This window comes from Alexandromys fortis, unplaced genomic scaffold (genome assembly GCF_014885135.2).
Source record: "Alexandromys fortis isolate MF-2015 unplaced genomic scaffold, M_Fortis_MF-2015_v1.1 scaffold_260, whole genome shotgun sequence".
In the NCBI taxonomy this organism is placed as follows: domain Eukaryota; kingdom Metazoa; phylum Chordata; class Mammalia; order Rodentia; family Cricetidae; genus Alexandromys; species Alexandromys fortis.
The window spans coordinates 1,164,030-1,182,062 of NW_026068136.1; the positions used below are offsets into that span (position 1 = coordinate 1,164,030).

Below are 18,033 nucleotides of genomic sequence, written 5' to 3' on the forward strand. Positions count from 1 at the left end.
GAGTCCCTGAGGAACAGGGCTTCTGTTCTTTGGTGTATAGTACTTTACATTGTAGTTGCATGGTGATACCTCCTTGTTTTTTAAATAGTAGTCATTCTGTCTTTTTATAAAAAACAATCTCCTGTGCCATCATAAAAAACAAAAACCAAGAAAGAAAAGAGTAAACACCATATCTTCTCTTTGTCTCTTTGTCCCTGCCTCCTGTGGTTAGCACCTAGCAAATCTTGTTGAATGAACTGGAATGACAAACTGTTGAGTTCTGTGGCTCTTTTTCTCTCTGTCTGTGATTTGTCCTGCTTTAGCGGCTGGAAAACGTTAACTTTCTCAGGTCAGGGTAACAACTCCCTCTGGGCCATAGTATATGCACAGTTCTGGTCTGGCTGCGCACGTTTTGTTCCTCTTGGTGCCCGTTGTGTTTCAGCCCCGGCCATAGTGTTGACATGAACACCTGTGGTCACTTTGCACGTGAATCTCAGGGAGTCTCCAGTGGACCCTTCCCCTTCTCAGCACAAACAGTGCGCGAGTGTGGATTCTGTAGTTTCACCGAGCTGCTGGCAATGACATTGGGCAGATCAGAGATGACACTAGGGTTCTGTGACAGGCATCAGTCCTAGAGGACACTGATGTATTAGTCTCCGCGTTGGCTGCAAATCCACCCTGGGCTGCCATGTATGCAGGCAGACTTCAGGATATTTTGATGAATGTCTCTGTTAAGACATAGATGCAGAGCATCGATCACAGCTCCTCTTCTATTAAATTATGGAACTTAATCAGTTAACCCTTTCTTCTGGCACCTGTATCGGCTTCCAGAACCAGGGACTGTGTTCTCTGCTCACACAGAGGTTCTGTTTGAAAATTTTGCTAGTGTTTTGTCTCAAACTCACATCATAGAAATATGATTTCTAGATCTTGTTTGTTATTTTATAAATAATATTATGAGGGTTTTTTTTGTGTGTGTATAAATATGTTAGTGCAAGTTCAAGATTGATGCCAGGAATCGATCACCCTTAGTTCATTCTTCTGCATTATTGATTAAGACCCTGTCTCAGTCAAACCTGGATACCATGTCCTGCACTGCTGCAGTCCTGGGACCCTGAGTATGAGCAGTGAGGGAATGAAGAAAGGACAGACATACAGACGTGGGTACAGGAAAGCTGGGATCAGAGGGGGACTCACTTGGATGGAAGTCACCTACCACCCCTGGCCACCCAAACCTTCCATATGCTTATTAGATACAGAATAGGAGAAGTCTCTGTAGGTGAACATCAGCTGGGTAAGGCTTTGCCATTTCCATGGGGCTGAGGCATTGGAGGCCTTGGCCTTGGCCATACCAGTGTCAAAATGCACATCCATCCAGGGATCCCTCTGCTCCCTAGACTTAGAGCTCATCCCTATAGCCAGTCTTGCTAGCCCATTTGTTCTGGAAATCCCATCTCCCCTTGCTGAAGGAGAAAGAGTTTATTTGGGCTTGCAGTTCCAGAGGGATGCTGTCTAGAGTGGTGGGGGAAACACAGAAGCAAGCTGACTGGAACAGGGAGCCGGCCGATCACATTTGCATCTTCATACAGGAAGCAGAGTAGAGAACAGGAAGTGAAGGGAGGCTACAGACCTTCAAATCCTTCTCCACTTGAGTACCTTCCTCTAGCAAGACTTCGCCTCCTGACCATGACCTCCTTAAACAGCGCCTCCAACTGGGGACCAGGTGTTCAAATACAGGAGCCTGTGGGAGGATCATTTCTCAAACCACCACAATCTGTAGCTGCTGTTTAGATTCACATGGCCAAATGAAACTTGGGATGTTTAGAGTTTTGAAGACCCAAGCTGTGCATGAACCAAGCCAGCTATTCAGAACCCACATATGTCATCGCTACGGGTGACTTGTCCATTCTTGATTGGTTGTTTAGGCAAAGGGTGGTTTTGTGGGGTGGGGTGTGGGGGGGTCAGTAGCCCTAGGATAAAGACCTAGGATTGCTGTTTTGGTGTCATGAACTAGAGGACAGATGATGTGGATCATCAAACTACTTACTGTGTGCACACTGCCCCGAAGACACCCTGGATAAGAGTACTTTGGTTTGGATTTTTGAGAAGGGCTTTGCTCTGTAGCCCACACTGGTCTCAGATCCACACCTCTTCCCACAGCCATTCTAGGGCTGGGGTCACCAGTTTATGCCTCCACGCCCAGCAAGAGGTTTTGTTTGGGAAATATTTTTCCTTCTACACCAGTAGTTTTCAACCTGTGGGTTGCGACCCCATTGATTAAATGACTGTTTCACGGGGGTTACCTGAGGCCATCCGAAAACACAGATGTTGACATTATAGCTCACAACAGTAGCAAAGTTACAGTTTTGAAGAAGCAATGAAGATGATTTTGTGGCTGGGGGTCACCGCCACATGAGGAACTGTTAAGGGATCACAGCATTAGGGAGACTGAGAACGCCTGCTCTACAGACCTAGCTGCGGACTTTATATCCTGTTATTAAAAGCGACCTCTAGATGTATCCGCTCTGTGTTTTGGTGCCATGAAGGTGTTTTTTATGACGTTGAGCACCCGATTTCCCTTCTGTTTGTGGTTCCCTTTTAGTTGGCTTTTCATGGTGTTAACAATTAGATTCTCAGATCAGTGGGAGCTTGTGTTAAAGAAAACAAACCCTGGCCATCCAGATGGCTCAGTGGATAAAGGCTTGCTGCCAGGGCTGATGACCTGAGTTTGATCCTGGAGGCCTACGTGGTGCAAAGAGAGAACTTTCTTCTCTCTTTGGGTGAGAAAGACTCCCATGAGTGTCCTCTCAACTCCGCGTGTTCACAGTGGCACACATGGGTGAACACACGCACCTGCCCGCTCCATTCCCCTCCCCCAGACATGTACGCACAAAGTAAATAATTAAACGTGAAGAAAAACACGACAAATACTGAACCCTCGGGTTGAGCTTGTTCAGTGTTGTCTGGGAGTAGCAGGCATTGCTAGGGAGCCCTGTGGGGGGTGGCAATGAGACTCAGTTTCCAGATGGAGAATCCGGAAACACTGTTCCCGCTGGTACCATGGCCGAGAGCATCTGTTCATGCCTGGTTCGTCCTGGCTGAGACACAGTTGCGGTCTCCTGGTTTCTGTTCATCTCCAGTGGCCGGGGCTCTGACACCAGCACCTGGGTCACCTCCCCTGCACCAGAAGTAAACACAAGAATAATAAGGAGGGAGGACTTTCGTAGGTCATGGAGTTGATGCCTATCTGTTTGCCTTCTGTGAGACGTCCAACTTCCCTGAATAGCGATGCCCTCTCTCTGCACTGATTTCTGGAGTTCTGAGATCTGAGTCAGTTCTGAGGTCAGAAAAAGCTGGACCGTCCACAGCATAAAGTGCTGAGAGTCGCTGGAAGCTATTATCAAATAACTTGCCTTCTTAAATGCGGGGTGGATCTCTTGTGCTTATATTGTGATTAAGGCTTGTGCAGACTTCTCTGTTTTTAATTTTTACCATTTCCACAGGCTAAACATATTTCTGACTGGCATGGACCCTTTCTACTTCCATGCGGTGAATGTCATTCTGCACTGCCTGGTGACCCTCGTGCTGATGTACACCTGCGATAAGACCGTCTTCAAGAACCGCGGGCTGGCTTTTGTCACCGCCCTGCTCTTCGCGGTGCACCCTGTCCACACGGAGGCGGTGAGTCTGATGGGCACCGGGAAATAATGACCACAAACAGTGAAGCATCTCTCTGCATACATCAGCTAAACCAGACATCTCCCCCTTCGAAATCCCATGCATTGAGAGCCCCACACTACGTTCAGCTTGACCCCTGTACCCTTCTGCTGGTTAAGGCTACTTTTAGGTGGTTCATATGGGACCTGCCCAGGGTTTAGTTGCATCTTTGCACTGAGGCTGTGAGTATTATCAGGGGTAAAGGACACTTCCATTTTTTATTTGCAAATAATCTAAACCCCCTGTGCTTTTCGATGGCAGGGGTCATTGTGAGGCTGCTGCCCTGATGTCATCATCCCTGCTCCACTTCATGCCTAATTTGTGTTATGAAACTCAGGTGCTGGAAGAAAGACTGAGGAGGCTGGGCTGGTGGCAGGGCTTCCTGCCCGTTCCTATCGTCTTTTGTTTCCTTCCAAGTTACAGAGATGGACTTGGGTGGCCTAGAAATTGCTGAGTTCCTTGATAAGAGGTCTAGTGATTTTTGTGTGAGGAAGACCTTGTTTAGATCTGTGGCCCTTGAAAAAAGGTTTGGTCCTAGCTAGGCTGTGGTGGCACACGCCTTTAATAATTCTAGCACTCGGGAGGCAGAGGCAGGCAGATCTCTGAGTTTGAGGCCAGCCTGGTCTACAGAGCTATTTCCAGGACAGACACCAAAGCTACACAGAAAAACCCTATCTCGAAAAACAAAACAAAACAAACAAACAAAAAGGTTTGGCCCATCAAGCACCAGACAGTGCCATGAAGCCACAATGTCTTCTTAGTAACGGTGGCTGATTTCTTTTATATGTGTTACTATGGGTAGGTAAAAGCTTTCTGATGGGGGCCCAGGAACCAAGGTTTTCAGGGAATGGAGCCTTCCAGTGAGTGATGGGCACCATTGTTCCTAAAGAATGGCTTGTGAGACCTCTGCTGGTGCTGGACACTTCCTTGAAGATCTGCCCAAGAGCATACTTTTGGTAAAAGCCCCACACTGGATCTCTTCTCACCTTTCCTTTACTTCTTGTTTGGATGAGGAATGCTCACGCATTGGGATCTGACCGCATCCCAGCAGTACACATCTGAGACCCTGCAAAGGACAGTTTGACGTGTTGGTGTTGCGATACCTTTGCCAATTAAGGCATCGTAGTCATAGAGTGATGTGGGAGTGTCATATATCAATCTGTTGATTTCATTGGTTAAGTTATAATAAACCAACTGCTTGGCCTCAGCTTAGAACATAGATGGGAGGAGTAAACAGAATAAAATTCTGGGCGGAAGAGGAAGTGGGGTCAGACTCTGCTCTGCTCCCAGAGACTCAACAGCTCTGCTCTCTGGAGCAGAGACACCATGATGGACGGAGGCTAGAATCTTCCCGGTAAGCGCACCTTGGGGTGCTTACACACATCATTAGAAATGGGCTAGTTCAGGTGCGAGAATTAGCCTGTAAGGGTTAGAGTTCATGGGCCAAGCAGTTCTTAAATGAATGCAGTTTGTGTGTTGTTATTTCGGGCATGAGCTAGCCAAGCGGCCGGGGTGTTGGGGACGCAGCCCCGCCGCTTTCCTATTTCAATAATAGAGAAGGGCTCCTATTTCCGTGAAGAATACTTGGAAATACAGGTGGTACTCTGTGTTGAAGTCTGCGTCAGAAGAGAAATTGTGTCCATAAGGACTCATAGAAGGTTTATTTGAACTGGCATGAGAAGTCTGATTCAGTTAATTGATATCACAGTGGACTGGTCTTGCCAAGTTGGTGTATGATGGTGATGTTTCTGTGAACAGAATTGTAAATCTCTGAGCTTGAGGTTTGACAAATAAGTGTGTGTGTGTGTGTGCGTGCGTGTGTGTGTATGTGTAGTCTCATATGTATCTCATCTAAAGAGTGTGTATATATATTTAGTATATATACATGTATGTCTAGTGTGTGTGTGTGTGTGTGTGTGTGTGTGTGTGTATGGGGGAAGTGACAGATAAAAATCACTTTATAAACAATTCTATCATTAAGATAGCTTTCCTAACTCTTTCCGAGTATGTTAGACTTGGCAAAGTTCCTATAAGTGGAAGAGTTTGACATGGAAGTAACAGTCCTCCAGCGCTTCTTGTGAAGCTGTTTACTACACGCCTGTAAATGTTACAGCGAGAGGAAACTCTGAAGGCAGGTTGCTATGAGGACTGGTGTATTTACACTCATTGTCTCTGTCCAAATTAAAGCCAAACCTGAATGATTTGTCAGACTATGGGTCATAAAACATTACACTAGAGTCCAAAGCGTTAAGCCATGCCTGTTGCACACATCCTTCCGATTGACCATGGGAACAATCTAAAAGGTGGAGGCCAGACTTAGAATTGTGTGGTACACGTTCTTACTCTTCTGAGAGAAGGTAGACCAGCCACAGATACCCAACTAACCATATTTAATAACGTGCACACTTTCATGGTTAGCACTTAACATTTTTCTACTTTCACCATGATGTGAATTATAACTAGAATACTAATACATAATTAAAATATAATATGTAGAGATTTATGGTTATCCCAGGAAATTTAAAAAGTAATTAAAGGCCATAGATATAGCTCTGTGGTAGAGCGATTTGCCCAGGATGTATGAGGTCCCGAGTTCCATGTCTTGAAACACCCATACACACACCAAAAGAATCCATATGTATTTTTATTATAGAGAGGTAATGTGATAAACAAAATATATTTAAACATTAAATGCATCAAGAGAAAATGATGACGGAGAAGTAGCTCTGAGGAAGCTCACAGGAAGGGAAGACTTGAGAGGTCTCCATTGAAAGAAGAACTCTCCCTAGCAGATGTAAATGGCCTAGGCCAGTGATCTCAGCACTTGGGAAGTGAAGGCAAGGAGATCAGACGTTCACAGTTATCCTGGGCTATGGAATGCAGAGTTCCAGGCCAACCTAGGACACATGAAATGCTGTCTCAATAAAAAAGAAAAGAATGAAACACCCCTAGTGTTTAGGCAAAAGATGGGGCAGCTGAAGCTGCTTAGGCTCCCTTGGGTACAACACAGCCTAATTTTAAAATGTCAGTGTTTATGGTGCATGAGACATTAGATTCTTTAGTACTTAAAAGATGCTTGTAAGTTTTATGTATGAACTTAAGTAGATGAGAAATACCTAACTCTCCAGTGTGCTTCGTGGACATGCTATGGAGGAAAAGAAGAGATTTCTGTTCCTGGCAGTATGGGCCATATCGAAGGTCAGGATGATAATATATGTTTACAGATTTGTATATTACAGTTGCAGGGCTGCACTGGACTTGAGGGCAGTTACTACTGAGAGGCAACCTTGGGCAGTGTGACCAAGAGCTGAGCTGATAGTGGTTAGGGTGGATTCCAGAAAAAAAAAAGGCAAATCCTATTAGCAAAATGACCTTTAGACAGGGGCTTCCAGGGGCTTTTGTGCTAATAAAAAAATCCATAGTAACACAATTAAAGAGGCAGAGGTTTTGAAGAGCCGGGCTGTTATTTGGAGACGGATCCTGGAAGAGACTTGTTTTGTAGGATGAAGAAGCCGCTGGAAGAGGAAATGTGACCCAGCGCACCATTTACACTATAAAGTGAAGTGGAGTCTGCCCTTTAATTATAGATTGAAGCTCGAGCTTCTAGGGAGGAGGACAGAGAGACAGAAGAAGCAATGTGCTCCGTAGACAATTAGCTATAAATTATTAAACATGCACATTAAGACATGGGAGCCTTGGGAAATCACTCATCTTTGTTAAAAAAGACTGAAAACAGGATCATATGTTATTCCAGAAAGGATGGAGAACTTACATTTGGGGGTGGAATTTTGTTTCAATGCATCGATATGATTGTGTGTCTGCATGCCGATATGGCTTGCTTTTATTTATAAGTGAGGCAGTTGACAAATAGGTAATGGGGGTAGGTGGGCTTGTACATGCCAATAAATGGCAGGGATGGGACACAGAGTTCCTTCTCCAGTTTATACACAAGCTCACAGGAAGCTAGAGAGTAGACATACAGATCAATATAAGAGAAACAGGAGAGAAAAGTTAATTCACATTTGAGCATGCAGGGGCACATTGACTAATCCTATCTTTCAGCAGAGCATTTGAATGCATGCCTATGGGGACAGTGGGGTAGTGTCCTGCAGGGCAGGGGGTAAAATGGTTCAGACTACCTCATGTAAGCCCTGCAGAGTCCTGGGCAGGTTTCCCAATGTTGTATTTCTTTGAAAACGTATGCTTTTCTGAATTCTGAATCATGGAAAAAGTATGGAAAATTATTGTGATTGTCCCAGGAAAGTTTAAATTTGGTCATCATAGAGATCTTTGGTTTGCAGAAGTGAAAGCAAGAGCAGGCACCAAGAAGAGTTTGAAGTTTAAAGCCGACATTTCTAGATCCAGAACAGGAGGGCTCGGGAGAAAATTGGCCCTGACCTAATCAGTCAGGCTGGCTCCTGGCTTTTGTCACGTGCCCTGTCTGATGCTAATGGAGCTTGTTCTCTCAGATAAAATAAATATTTGTAACTCTGCAGAATCTACTTGGTACCAACCCCATCGACAGCATTCCTAAGATAGCGCATTATAACCTGAAGGCAAATGGTGTTCTAATGGGCATTTCCCACTGCTATTTTGTTATCCTGGCTGGCAGGTCCACAGGTCAGTGACAGCTCCAGCACCCGACCTAAAAATACCAAATTCCAAATACTCCGCAGCCTGACACTTTTTGAGTGTTGACAAGCGAGAAATTCCTCGCCTAACCTCGTGTGACAGGTCACAGCTGAAATATGGCAACGCTAAAAGTATTGTACAAGTTCACCCTCAGACTATGTGTATAGAAAGTATAAAGACATATAGGTGTATTTCATGTTTAATCTTAGGTCCCATCCCCAAGACATCACATAGCTCGTACATGAAGATATTTTAAAATAAAAAAAAAAAAATCCAAACTCCAAGGCATTTCTGGTGCTAAGCATTTGGGGTATGAGAGATTCATCAGTTTTAAGTTCTATTCAGCCATATTCACTAGCACTTTGCAGAGTGTTAACAGTGTGTTAACATAACCGCCCATAGAGATAAAGGCCTTGTGGCTGAGGAACGTGCTTATATTTCACCCACCATAGTTGTCCAGCTGCTTTTTGTATACGTGAACACCAGCAGGTTCAGCTGCCATGGCCACGGCATCACCACCGCCACCTTCCATCTCTGCTGCTTGTCATTCTCGACTCACGCACTGTCCCTTCTGCCCTCTCCTCCGGAACCACCGCAGGATCTCCCACCCTCCAGGAGGAATGCACGTCAGTGCCTTTCCTGACCCTGCCTGATCTTAAACTCCTGAAATCTCTGCCTCGTCTTTAACTCTTGGATTACAGAGCTGGTCCTTCTGTGATACTTCCCAGATCCTGTTGCCGGAATGAATCCTTTTTCTTTCCTGGCAACAATTGCTCCTTGTGATATACATAGTCTTGTGTCTGAACTTAAAGAAAGGAAGGAAAGGAAAGAACATGACAACTCCTACGTGTGGTGGAGGAGAAAGATTACTGTAGCTATGTGGGAGAGCACAGTCAGAGGCAGGGGTATCTGGGAGAGTCCAGAGTAGACACGTCCAGGCTGAGCCATGCCCTGAGTATGTTGCGGGGAGGGGGAGTGGAAGAGAGACGGGGAGAGGGGAACTGGGTGTAGCAGATAGAGACCGAAGGTACAAGAGGTGAATGGTAACCAAAATGTCTGCACTATACAGGGAAGAACCTCTGGGGGAAGGGCTGCCTACTCCCTGGGCTGGAGAAGAGTTTGGGGAGAGGGCAGGGTATATACAGCCATAGGCTGTAACAAAGGAACTGAGGGATCCTGGGAGGACCTTGCAGCCAGGTCTGCTTGGATATGTTAACTAGGCACCTCAGTCCTTTGTTCAGGCTTGAAACTTAGCAGTGTCCTACTTAATACTTTCTCCTGACTCTAGCAGATGTCAGAGTCCTGGAGGCAGGCAATGCCTCTCTGTTTGGCTTATGGTACCTGTTGACTGAGTTTTCTGCCCTGTCCAGTTCCCACAATAGTTAAATCCCAAAGAAATCACACAGAGATCTACATTAACTATAAACTGATTGGCCCATTAGCTCAGGCTTCTTATTAACTCTTACAACTTATATTAGCTCATTATTCTTGTCTATGTTAGCCACATGGCTCAGTACCTTTTTCAGCGAGGCAGTCACATCTTGCTTCTTCTGTGGCTGGTCAGGACTACAGAGGAATGGGCTTCCTTCTTCCCAGAATTCTCCTGTTCTCATTGACCCTCCTCTACTTCCTGTCTGGTTGTCCCACCTATACTTCCTGCCTGACTACTGGCCAATCAGCATTTATTTAAAACATAATTGACAGAATACAGAATTGTCTCACATCAATGGAGCCAAGCATTTGATAGGGATGCTTACTTTGTTTTAGATATAAGACACTTTGCCCAAGACCTCAGCTCAGCAGGGTACAGAGCAGGCATTTAATGTGTGCACTGTGGTTTGGCCTCACAAGGAGCCTGTGAGCACCCTCTCTGAACCTCTGCTAATGGGATTCTACATTATGGTGTTATTGTTGAGGTGAGGGCTTGCTAGGTAGCCCAGGCTGGTCTTGAACTTGTGATCTTCCTGCCTGAGCCTTCCAGTGCTGGGATGACAGGCATGAGTCATCATACCCAGCAAGTATATTCTTTATGTCTTGGTTCACTCAGCTGGCATAGTCTTCTGTTCCTTCCAGATTGGCTCAGAGAGAGGATCAGGGCTTCAAGACAGTTTGCAGGAACCAGTTTTTATGTTTGCATACTCGTGACTGCTGTACTTCACTTTGCTATACTCAGAATCAACTTGCAAGCCTTGCTGTTGGCCACATCATTTGTTCTGGGATGAGTGTCCCTCTGAGCTTTGCCCCAGGGCTTCACAGGAGGTGAGGTGGACTTGTCTTCTCAACCTTCTCTTGAGTTCATGCTGAGTGAAATGTTCCAAGTAGCCAGCGGCCACTGAGCCCATCTGAGCCTTAACTGTGATGTGCACAGTCGTTGGTCCGCCTGAATCTGAGCTGGGGCCTTATACCTTTGTGCACACTGTCACTGCCTGCCTCACCGGGGTCGTGTGGCTTCTGGGATGTTGCTCTCCGGCTCCTTACAGATTAACCAGTTAATGAACACTGCGTGTGGTCCAAGCAGCCATGTCGGGTCACAGCTTTCAGCTCTGTGCTGCCCTTGAGGTTCTTGGACTGCGTTCAGGTTTCTCATAGGATAGATTTGAAGTTTTCCCAGCATGTGACCTGCTGTGAATCCATATGTACACACATAGATTTTAGATTTTTAACTGGTAGTAATGCTAAGCTACCCAATAAAGCTAAAGGAAAATACTGTGTAGGATAGTTTCTATAGCCACACACAGGAAGCGCTGTACTGGGGGTGAGAGCTCCCCAAACCTACACGATACAGAACCTCCACATGTCACCTCATCGGCAGCAGCCGGCAGGTGTTGTTAACACCTAAGACAGCAAACTGGGGCCTCGGTTGGGTTTCAGAATTCAGGGGCTCTTCCGCACCAATGCCATGGCCTCTCGTGTGACTGTACGGTGTGTGATATTTTGTTTGTGTTCTGACAAAGCTTGCCTGCGGATAAGAGGAGGAGCTAGCTGGGCAGTGTTGACATAGACCTTAAATCTCAGTACTCAGGGCTCGCTCCTTCAGTCCCAGCACTTGGGAGGTGGAGGCAGGAAGTGATAAGCTGGGGTGCAGGCAGGACCTCAGCCTTTTGAACTGAGGAAGGACACAAGACAACTGGCAGCTTCTCCTGGTTCTCTGATCTTCTGGGTTTTACCCCAATAGCGGGCTCCTGGCTTTTATTGTTAAGATTATTTAGATAAAGTTTCAGTACAGAGTGCTCATAACAGTATGTTAGTGGTTCAAGTCTCTGAACGTCATTTTATCTTCGTGTTGGCTGATTCTGCCGTGCACATGGACCTGGGGCCTTCTCTGACGTGGGAGACAATGTCTCCTGTGCCTGAGGGATCAGCCTTCCTTATCTCCTGTGTAGATAACTCCTGGCCCAGCTCTTCCTGGGGATACTGTACTGGTTGGTTTGAGTCATCTGAGAAGAGGCACTTCGTTAGCAAAGTGCCCCATAAGTTTGACCCGAAGGCCAGTCGTTTTCCTGATAGCTGGTTGATGTTTAAGGGCCCAGAGCACTGGGTGCCATGCCGTCCTTGGGCACATGGTCCTGGGTGGTAGAAGAAACAGATATGTGTGAGAACAAGTCACGGAGAGCAAGTCAGAGAACATGTCCCCGTGGCCTCTGTTTCAGTTCCTGCCTCCAGGTTCTTCCTTGAGTTCTGCTATGAGATGAGATAAGCCCTTTCTTCCTCAGGTCATGGTCATGGTCCTTTGTCATAGCGATAGAAAGCAAACTAGAACAGAAATACTTTAAAAGCTGTGTTCCTGTTTCTCCTTTACAGTTTTATATCTGAGAGAGAGAGAGAGAGAGAGAGAGAGAGAGAGAGAGAGAGAGAGAGAGAGAGAGAGAGTGAGTTTTGTCTGATAGAGCACAGTAACCTAGGGTGTGCAGGTGGGCCATCATCGCCCCCACATGCCCATTCCAGCTTCTCAGACAGCACGTCTGAAGAGAACTTCAAGTTCAGTGCTCACTCTGGTTCTGTGTTCTTTATCAAGGCTCGCTGATTTTTAACTTTTGCTGGTTTTGTGCCGTCGTTCCTCTCTTCCTCCCTCTATATAAAAATATTGTTTGTTTTCTGAAGCAGTTAGAGAGGGCTGCATAATTCATGCTCCTTCACACATCAATAATTCAGTTCTGTATTTCCTAGCATGGGGAGAATTATTCATGGTTTTGGTTTCGTCTCTTTTAGTCCTGAGCACTGTCTTTCTATCACATAATACATAAATTTTCAGTATGATTTGGAACTTATATTAAGATATATAAAATGTTTTTAATATATTTGAGTGCAGCTTATAAATGTTATATAAATATATACTGTATAATGCATAATACAAATACTTCTTAGAGGCATAGTATATTAAAATGCCTTGAAAATAAAAATATATTATATTCAAATAGATAATATATTTTAAATGTATAGATTTAATATAATTATCAGTATATAATGTACATATATGTAACACACTAGACCTATAAGGTTATGATTTTATCTTATTTTTAGTTATAAGTAGTAACATAATTAGGGTCATGATAAATAGAATACAATGTAACACAAATCTAATAAGATCCTAATTCAGACTGATATGCTATAATTTAAAGTCTATATTTGTTTAACAATATATTTACATCCTCCTTCTTATAGATTGTGTCTCACCTGGAATTTGTCTGATCGATTGTTCTCATGCATGTGATTAGGTCTATATCCTTGGCTAGAATAGGCCTGCATGGAGTCTTTGTCTTATCTTTGAAGATAATTTTCATTTTATTTCCTGGTGGAGGTGGTGTTCTGTGTTAACTACCTTGCATCTCAAATAGCTTATGTATCCTAGGGTTAATGCCTGTTATTCTCTTGTTTATGTTCATTTTAGTGGTCCTGAGGATTGAACCCAGGGCCTTGGGCTTGCTGGACGAACGCATTACGACTGAGTTCCCCGCCCAGCTCGATGGCTGTTTCTGGCTTCTTGCTCTTTACTCTTCTAGAAGCCATGGGTTATTTCCAGCCTGACTGGCTGTTCTAGCCACACATGCCGACTGGCTTTTTAGTGGGGCAGAGTCTCCCTCGTTCATTTATTTGTTGTGTGTGTTTGTACATGTGTAACTTTCATCACCCACGTGTCATCCGTGTGGACTGTGGATTTCCGTGTCTTCAATGGTTTATAATATATTATGCTCCTTGTCTTAATCAAGTTTTTTTTTTTCAGTTTGGTTCAGTTGGAGCCCCCTTTCTTTGGATTTTTTTTTTCTTCTTGACTAACATTTTTTGAGCGCTTTTGTACTCTGACATGAGACAAGGATCCTTGAGCCTCAGCCCTAGGATCAGACTCTTTTCCAGGGAGCCAGTGTTTTTCTGAGGTGGGGCAGTGCATTGTGGGGCATCGACAGACCTATGAAACCACACAGACATGTATCTGTGCACACGCACGCATACGCATGCACACACACGAACATAATTCTCTTGCAATCAGGAGTCCCTCTCGTTAAAAGCATTGATTTCCCTGCGTATGGTTTCCCTCCACTCTGTAAGTTCTCCGTGGCCCCTCACTGCCCCACTCTCCGTGATGAGTACAGACATGAGCCTGACACTCAGGTGTGATGGTGGGTGTCACTGAGACTCACGCCCAGGGCATTGTACAGTCTAGCTAAGCACTCTACCCCTGAGCTAAGCCCACAACCCTCAAAGTGTGTTTTAATAAGTCAATAACTGAACAAACTTTGATGCTGATCATTGATCCTCTGTGAAAGAGAACCTAGGAAGCAGGTTAAGTATGGAAACTCAGTCCCTTTGTTTCCCCTTTTCTCTTTCTGTAACTGTACCATGAAGCATACACAGTCATCAGAGGTGGTCAGGGGTTTAGTCCATAGGTTTAGTCCACCTGTAAATAATAGACTTTCTGCTGTGCTGTTCCCAAAATCAAATGCATTTCCACAAGATACCGTGACAATAATGTTCCAAGTTTTACATTTTTCGTTGTGTTATACTTTCTAGGTGGCTGGCATCGTGGGCAGAGCCGATGTGTTAGCATGTCTGCTGTTCCTGCTGGCCTTTCTTTCCTACCATAGGTGAGTGGGGTCAAGCAAACCCTTCTGTGGTTTGGTCACATATTGCCACATATACATTAAAGCCCTGCTTGACCAGAGAGAGGCTGTGTGGACTGTAACATGCTCGGTGGGTGTCAGGGAGAGAAACCCTCTTTTTACTGAGTGCAGACCTGTTATCTTCCAATCCTACTTTTGAAGCAATTAATATCCCCTGTGTGTGTGTGTGTGTATGTGTGCCTGTGTGTGTGCATCCATGCATGTAGTGCTTATACATGCATGTACATGTTCACACGTACATGTTTTCTTCAATTGTTCTCCACATTATCTTTTGAGGCAGGGTCTCTCACATATCTGATGGGAATCTGCCTGTCCCCACTGCCCAGTGCTGTGAATACAACAGGCTTCTGTCTGCGTCTTGTTTGTTTAATGTATGTTAAAGATCGAACTCAGAGGTCTGTTTGTGCAGCAGGCACTTTCCCCACAGAGCCATCTCCCACCCCTCACATCGGCTTTAAAAGACCACCGTCCCCACGCCGGGAATCCAAGCTCTGGATTCTTTTGCTTGTTGATCCTGGCCGAGAGTGAAACTTTAGCTGTGAACAGGAATAGCTGGAGAGTCGTGTTTGCAGTGCTCTGTTCTGTTTGCCTTTGATTTGTTTAATTGATCCTCATTTTGTTCCTGTTTTGTTTTTTTCTGTTATTCTTACAGCAGCCACTCACAGTCATACAACAAGGTTGGCCAGGAAGCGTTATTTTTTTAACTAGTTTTGCGCTTTAGAATCTTTTGGTCAATGTACAGGAAACCTCTTTCTATTGCATTGTGCCATTATCCCCAAAGCAAAGTCATTTTTAACTGACTTGTGAAATTCACATTCAGAGAAGAATGAGTTAGGAAAATGTGAGTTTTGACAGAGTCCTCGAGATGTCTCCCTAAAGATGCCAGGTCAACTATACCAACTGACCTCATAGAGAGATGCTGGCTGGGAATATGTAAACTTGGCCTTTGGATCAATTTGATGACCTATAACTTACAAAGCCCAGTGATTCACTTTTAAGAATACTGTTCTAAACCAGTGGCATTGATTAGCAACAATTTCCCTTCTTCCTCTTGTAGAAGAGTTACTTTTGCGTATCTGTGGTCCAGATATCAGAGAGAATGGTCTAAAGGCAGAATTATTTATTTTGGCTGAAAGTTTTAGTCATGGTTGGTTGGCCCATGTATCCAGACAGAATGCAAGAGCTGGCAGAAGTGAATACTTAACCCCATGGCAGACAGGATATAGAGCAAGGCAATAACAGGTCCAGAGAGCGGTATAGTCACCCTCAGGACACACTTTCTCAATGCCCACTTCCTGTGGTCACCCCAAGGACACGTTCTCAATGCCCACTTCCTGTGGTCACCCCAGGACACATTCTCAATGCCCACTTCCTGTGGTCACCCCAAGGACACTTTCTAAATGCCCACTTCCTGTAGTCACCCCAAGGACACAGTCTCAATGCCCACTTCCTGTGGTCACCCTCAGGACACACTTTCTCAATGCCCACTTCCTGTGGTCACCCCAAGGACACATTCTCAATGCCCACTTCCTGTGGTCACCCCAAGGACATGATCTCAATGCCCACTTCCTGTAGTCACCCCAAGGACACGATCTCAATGCCCACTTCCTCCAAGCAAGCCCCGCCTTCCCCAGTTCTTCCGTCTTCCAGTACTCTGCTCAGACTTTGAATCCATTACTGTGTGACAGCACTCCTTAGGCCAGAGCTCTTGTGAGGTCCGTCACCTCAGTTGTCCCTCTGGAGAAGTGCCACTGGCACCTAGTAGACAGAGAGTAAAATGCCCCTGGGCAGATGCCCTGCAGTACATAAGACAGATATGTAGATAGATATGTAAGATAGATATGTAGATAGTACAGTAGACAGAGAGTAAAATGCCCCTGGACAGATGCCCTGCAGTACATAAGACAGATATATAGATAGATATGTAAGATAGATATGTAGATAGTACAGTAGACAGAGAGTAAAATGCCCCTGGACAGATCCCCCCACAGCCCCTCACCACCATGCTAATTCTCCCATTGCTGGGCTTTGGTATCCTGTTTGTTAACTGCACATTCGTGGTTTGTACCAGGGAATTTGACTTCTCAGTCAATGCATACCTGTTAGGATTTGTGTGTTATTTGCTTGAAACATATTCACTTAAACATCTTACTATCTACTAAATATATCCGTTTGTGTGTGTCCGTGCACATTTGTGTGTGTTCCTAAGAAAGCCCAAAGAAGGCATAGGATCTCCTTGAACTACGAATGCTCCCTGCCTTGTTCTGCACTGGATACATGGCTGACAGGTATCATCCCGTGGTATTCCATGTGTTGATAAGGAAATGCCCGACTTGCTTTGCAGGAGTCTGGATCAGGGCTGTGCAGAGCAGAGCTTTCCCCCGACGGCTTCTCCCTTCTTCCTGCTGCTCAGTTTGTTCCTGGGGACCTGTGCCATGCTGGTGAAGGAGACCGGCGTGACCGTGTTTGGAGTGTGCTTGGTTTACGACCTCTTCTCCCCGTCCCACAAGCAGGATAAGTTGTAAGTCATTTCCAACCTTCGTTGTCATCTTGGCTCCTTTTCTTGTTGTGATGAACCTGACTAATGTAGCTTGAAAGGGGAAGGGCTTTTATTCTGGCTCATGGCTTCTAAGATCGTCGCATCTGGAGTGGAAAGAAACTGTATGAACTGCCAGTCTGCCCTCCTGGTTTGTTTTGGTTGTGTCCTGGTGAGGGAATCCTGCTTCACAAAGAAAGTCATATTATGATATTAAGTGTTAGCAGCTTGTTTTGAATCCCCAAGTTCTGACGGCTGTTACCCATGAGCAAGCTCCCTGAATGTGAATCCTGTTTGCTTGCTTGAGTTGTGTGACCTAAAGAGCTTTAGGAGGTTGGTTGGAGCCAGAAGTGTCTTCTTGTTCTCACTCACAGGCCATGTAATTTTCCAGTTAAAGGGAAGGCTTGTTGAGTACCCACTTTCCTCCTCAACTGTAAAGGTCCATTTGTTTTGTGTGAGGATAGTGATGCTAAGTGTGACTGGGGGTATCAGAAGTTCAAGCCCGTAGAAGTTTCCTCTCTAATCAAACCCTTAGTTCCTTACCGTTTTACATGTGGTCATGAAGAAAACGGATGACAAATGTTGGTGAGGTTGTGGAGATGAGAGAGAGCACTTACACACTGCTGGTGGGAATGCAGACTCACCTAGCCACTGTGGAAAACAGAATGGAGGTTACGCCAAAAGGCAAAGCAAACAAGCAAACGTAAACAAAGATAGAACTATCATATAACCCCGCTATAGCATTTCTGGATATTTACCAGAGAGACTCCAAGTCAACATACCGCAGAGACACGCATACGGATCTCTACTATAGCACTAAGGTTACAACAGCTGGGTATGGAATCAGCCTAGATGTCTGTCAACAGAGAGGACTCTGTAAAGTTAATGTAGAATTTATATACGATGGAATTCAGCCGTAGGGAAGAAAGAAATCCTATCATTTGTAGGAAAATGGGTGTATCTGGAGGTCATCATACATGGTGAATTAAGTCAGAAAGACAATTATATCATGTATTTTCCTCTCATTTGTGGGTTCTATAGTTGTATGTATGT

General features: G+C 45.0%; 1 protein-coding gene across 5 annotated transcripts in view; it reads left to right on the top strand.

The window, feature by feature from the left end:
- Positions 1–18,033, top strand: part of Tmtc1 (transmembrane O-mannosyltransferase targeting cadherins 1) — a 250,868-nt gene that overhangs the window by 10,917 nt on the left and 221,918 nt on the right. For all 5 annotated transcript variants that reach the window (XR_007589317.1, XR_007589318.1, XM_050126490.1 and 2 more), the window contains exons 2-4: positions 3,483–3,660; positions 14,335–14,408; positions 16,789–16,965. Coding sequence is in view for 3 of the 5 variants with exons in the window: in XM_050126490.1 (XP_049982447.1) it covers positions 3,483–3,660; positions 14,335–14,408; positions 16,789–16,965 (429 nt within the window). In the remaining 2 variants the exon portion in view is untranslated. The remainder of the gene's footprint in view (positions 1–3,482; positions 3,661–14,334; positions 14,409–16,788; positions 16,966–18,033) is intronic.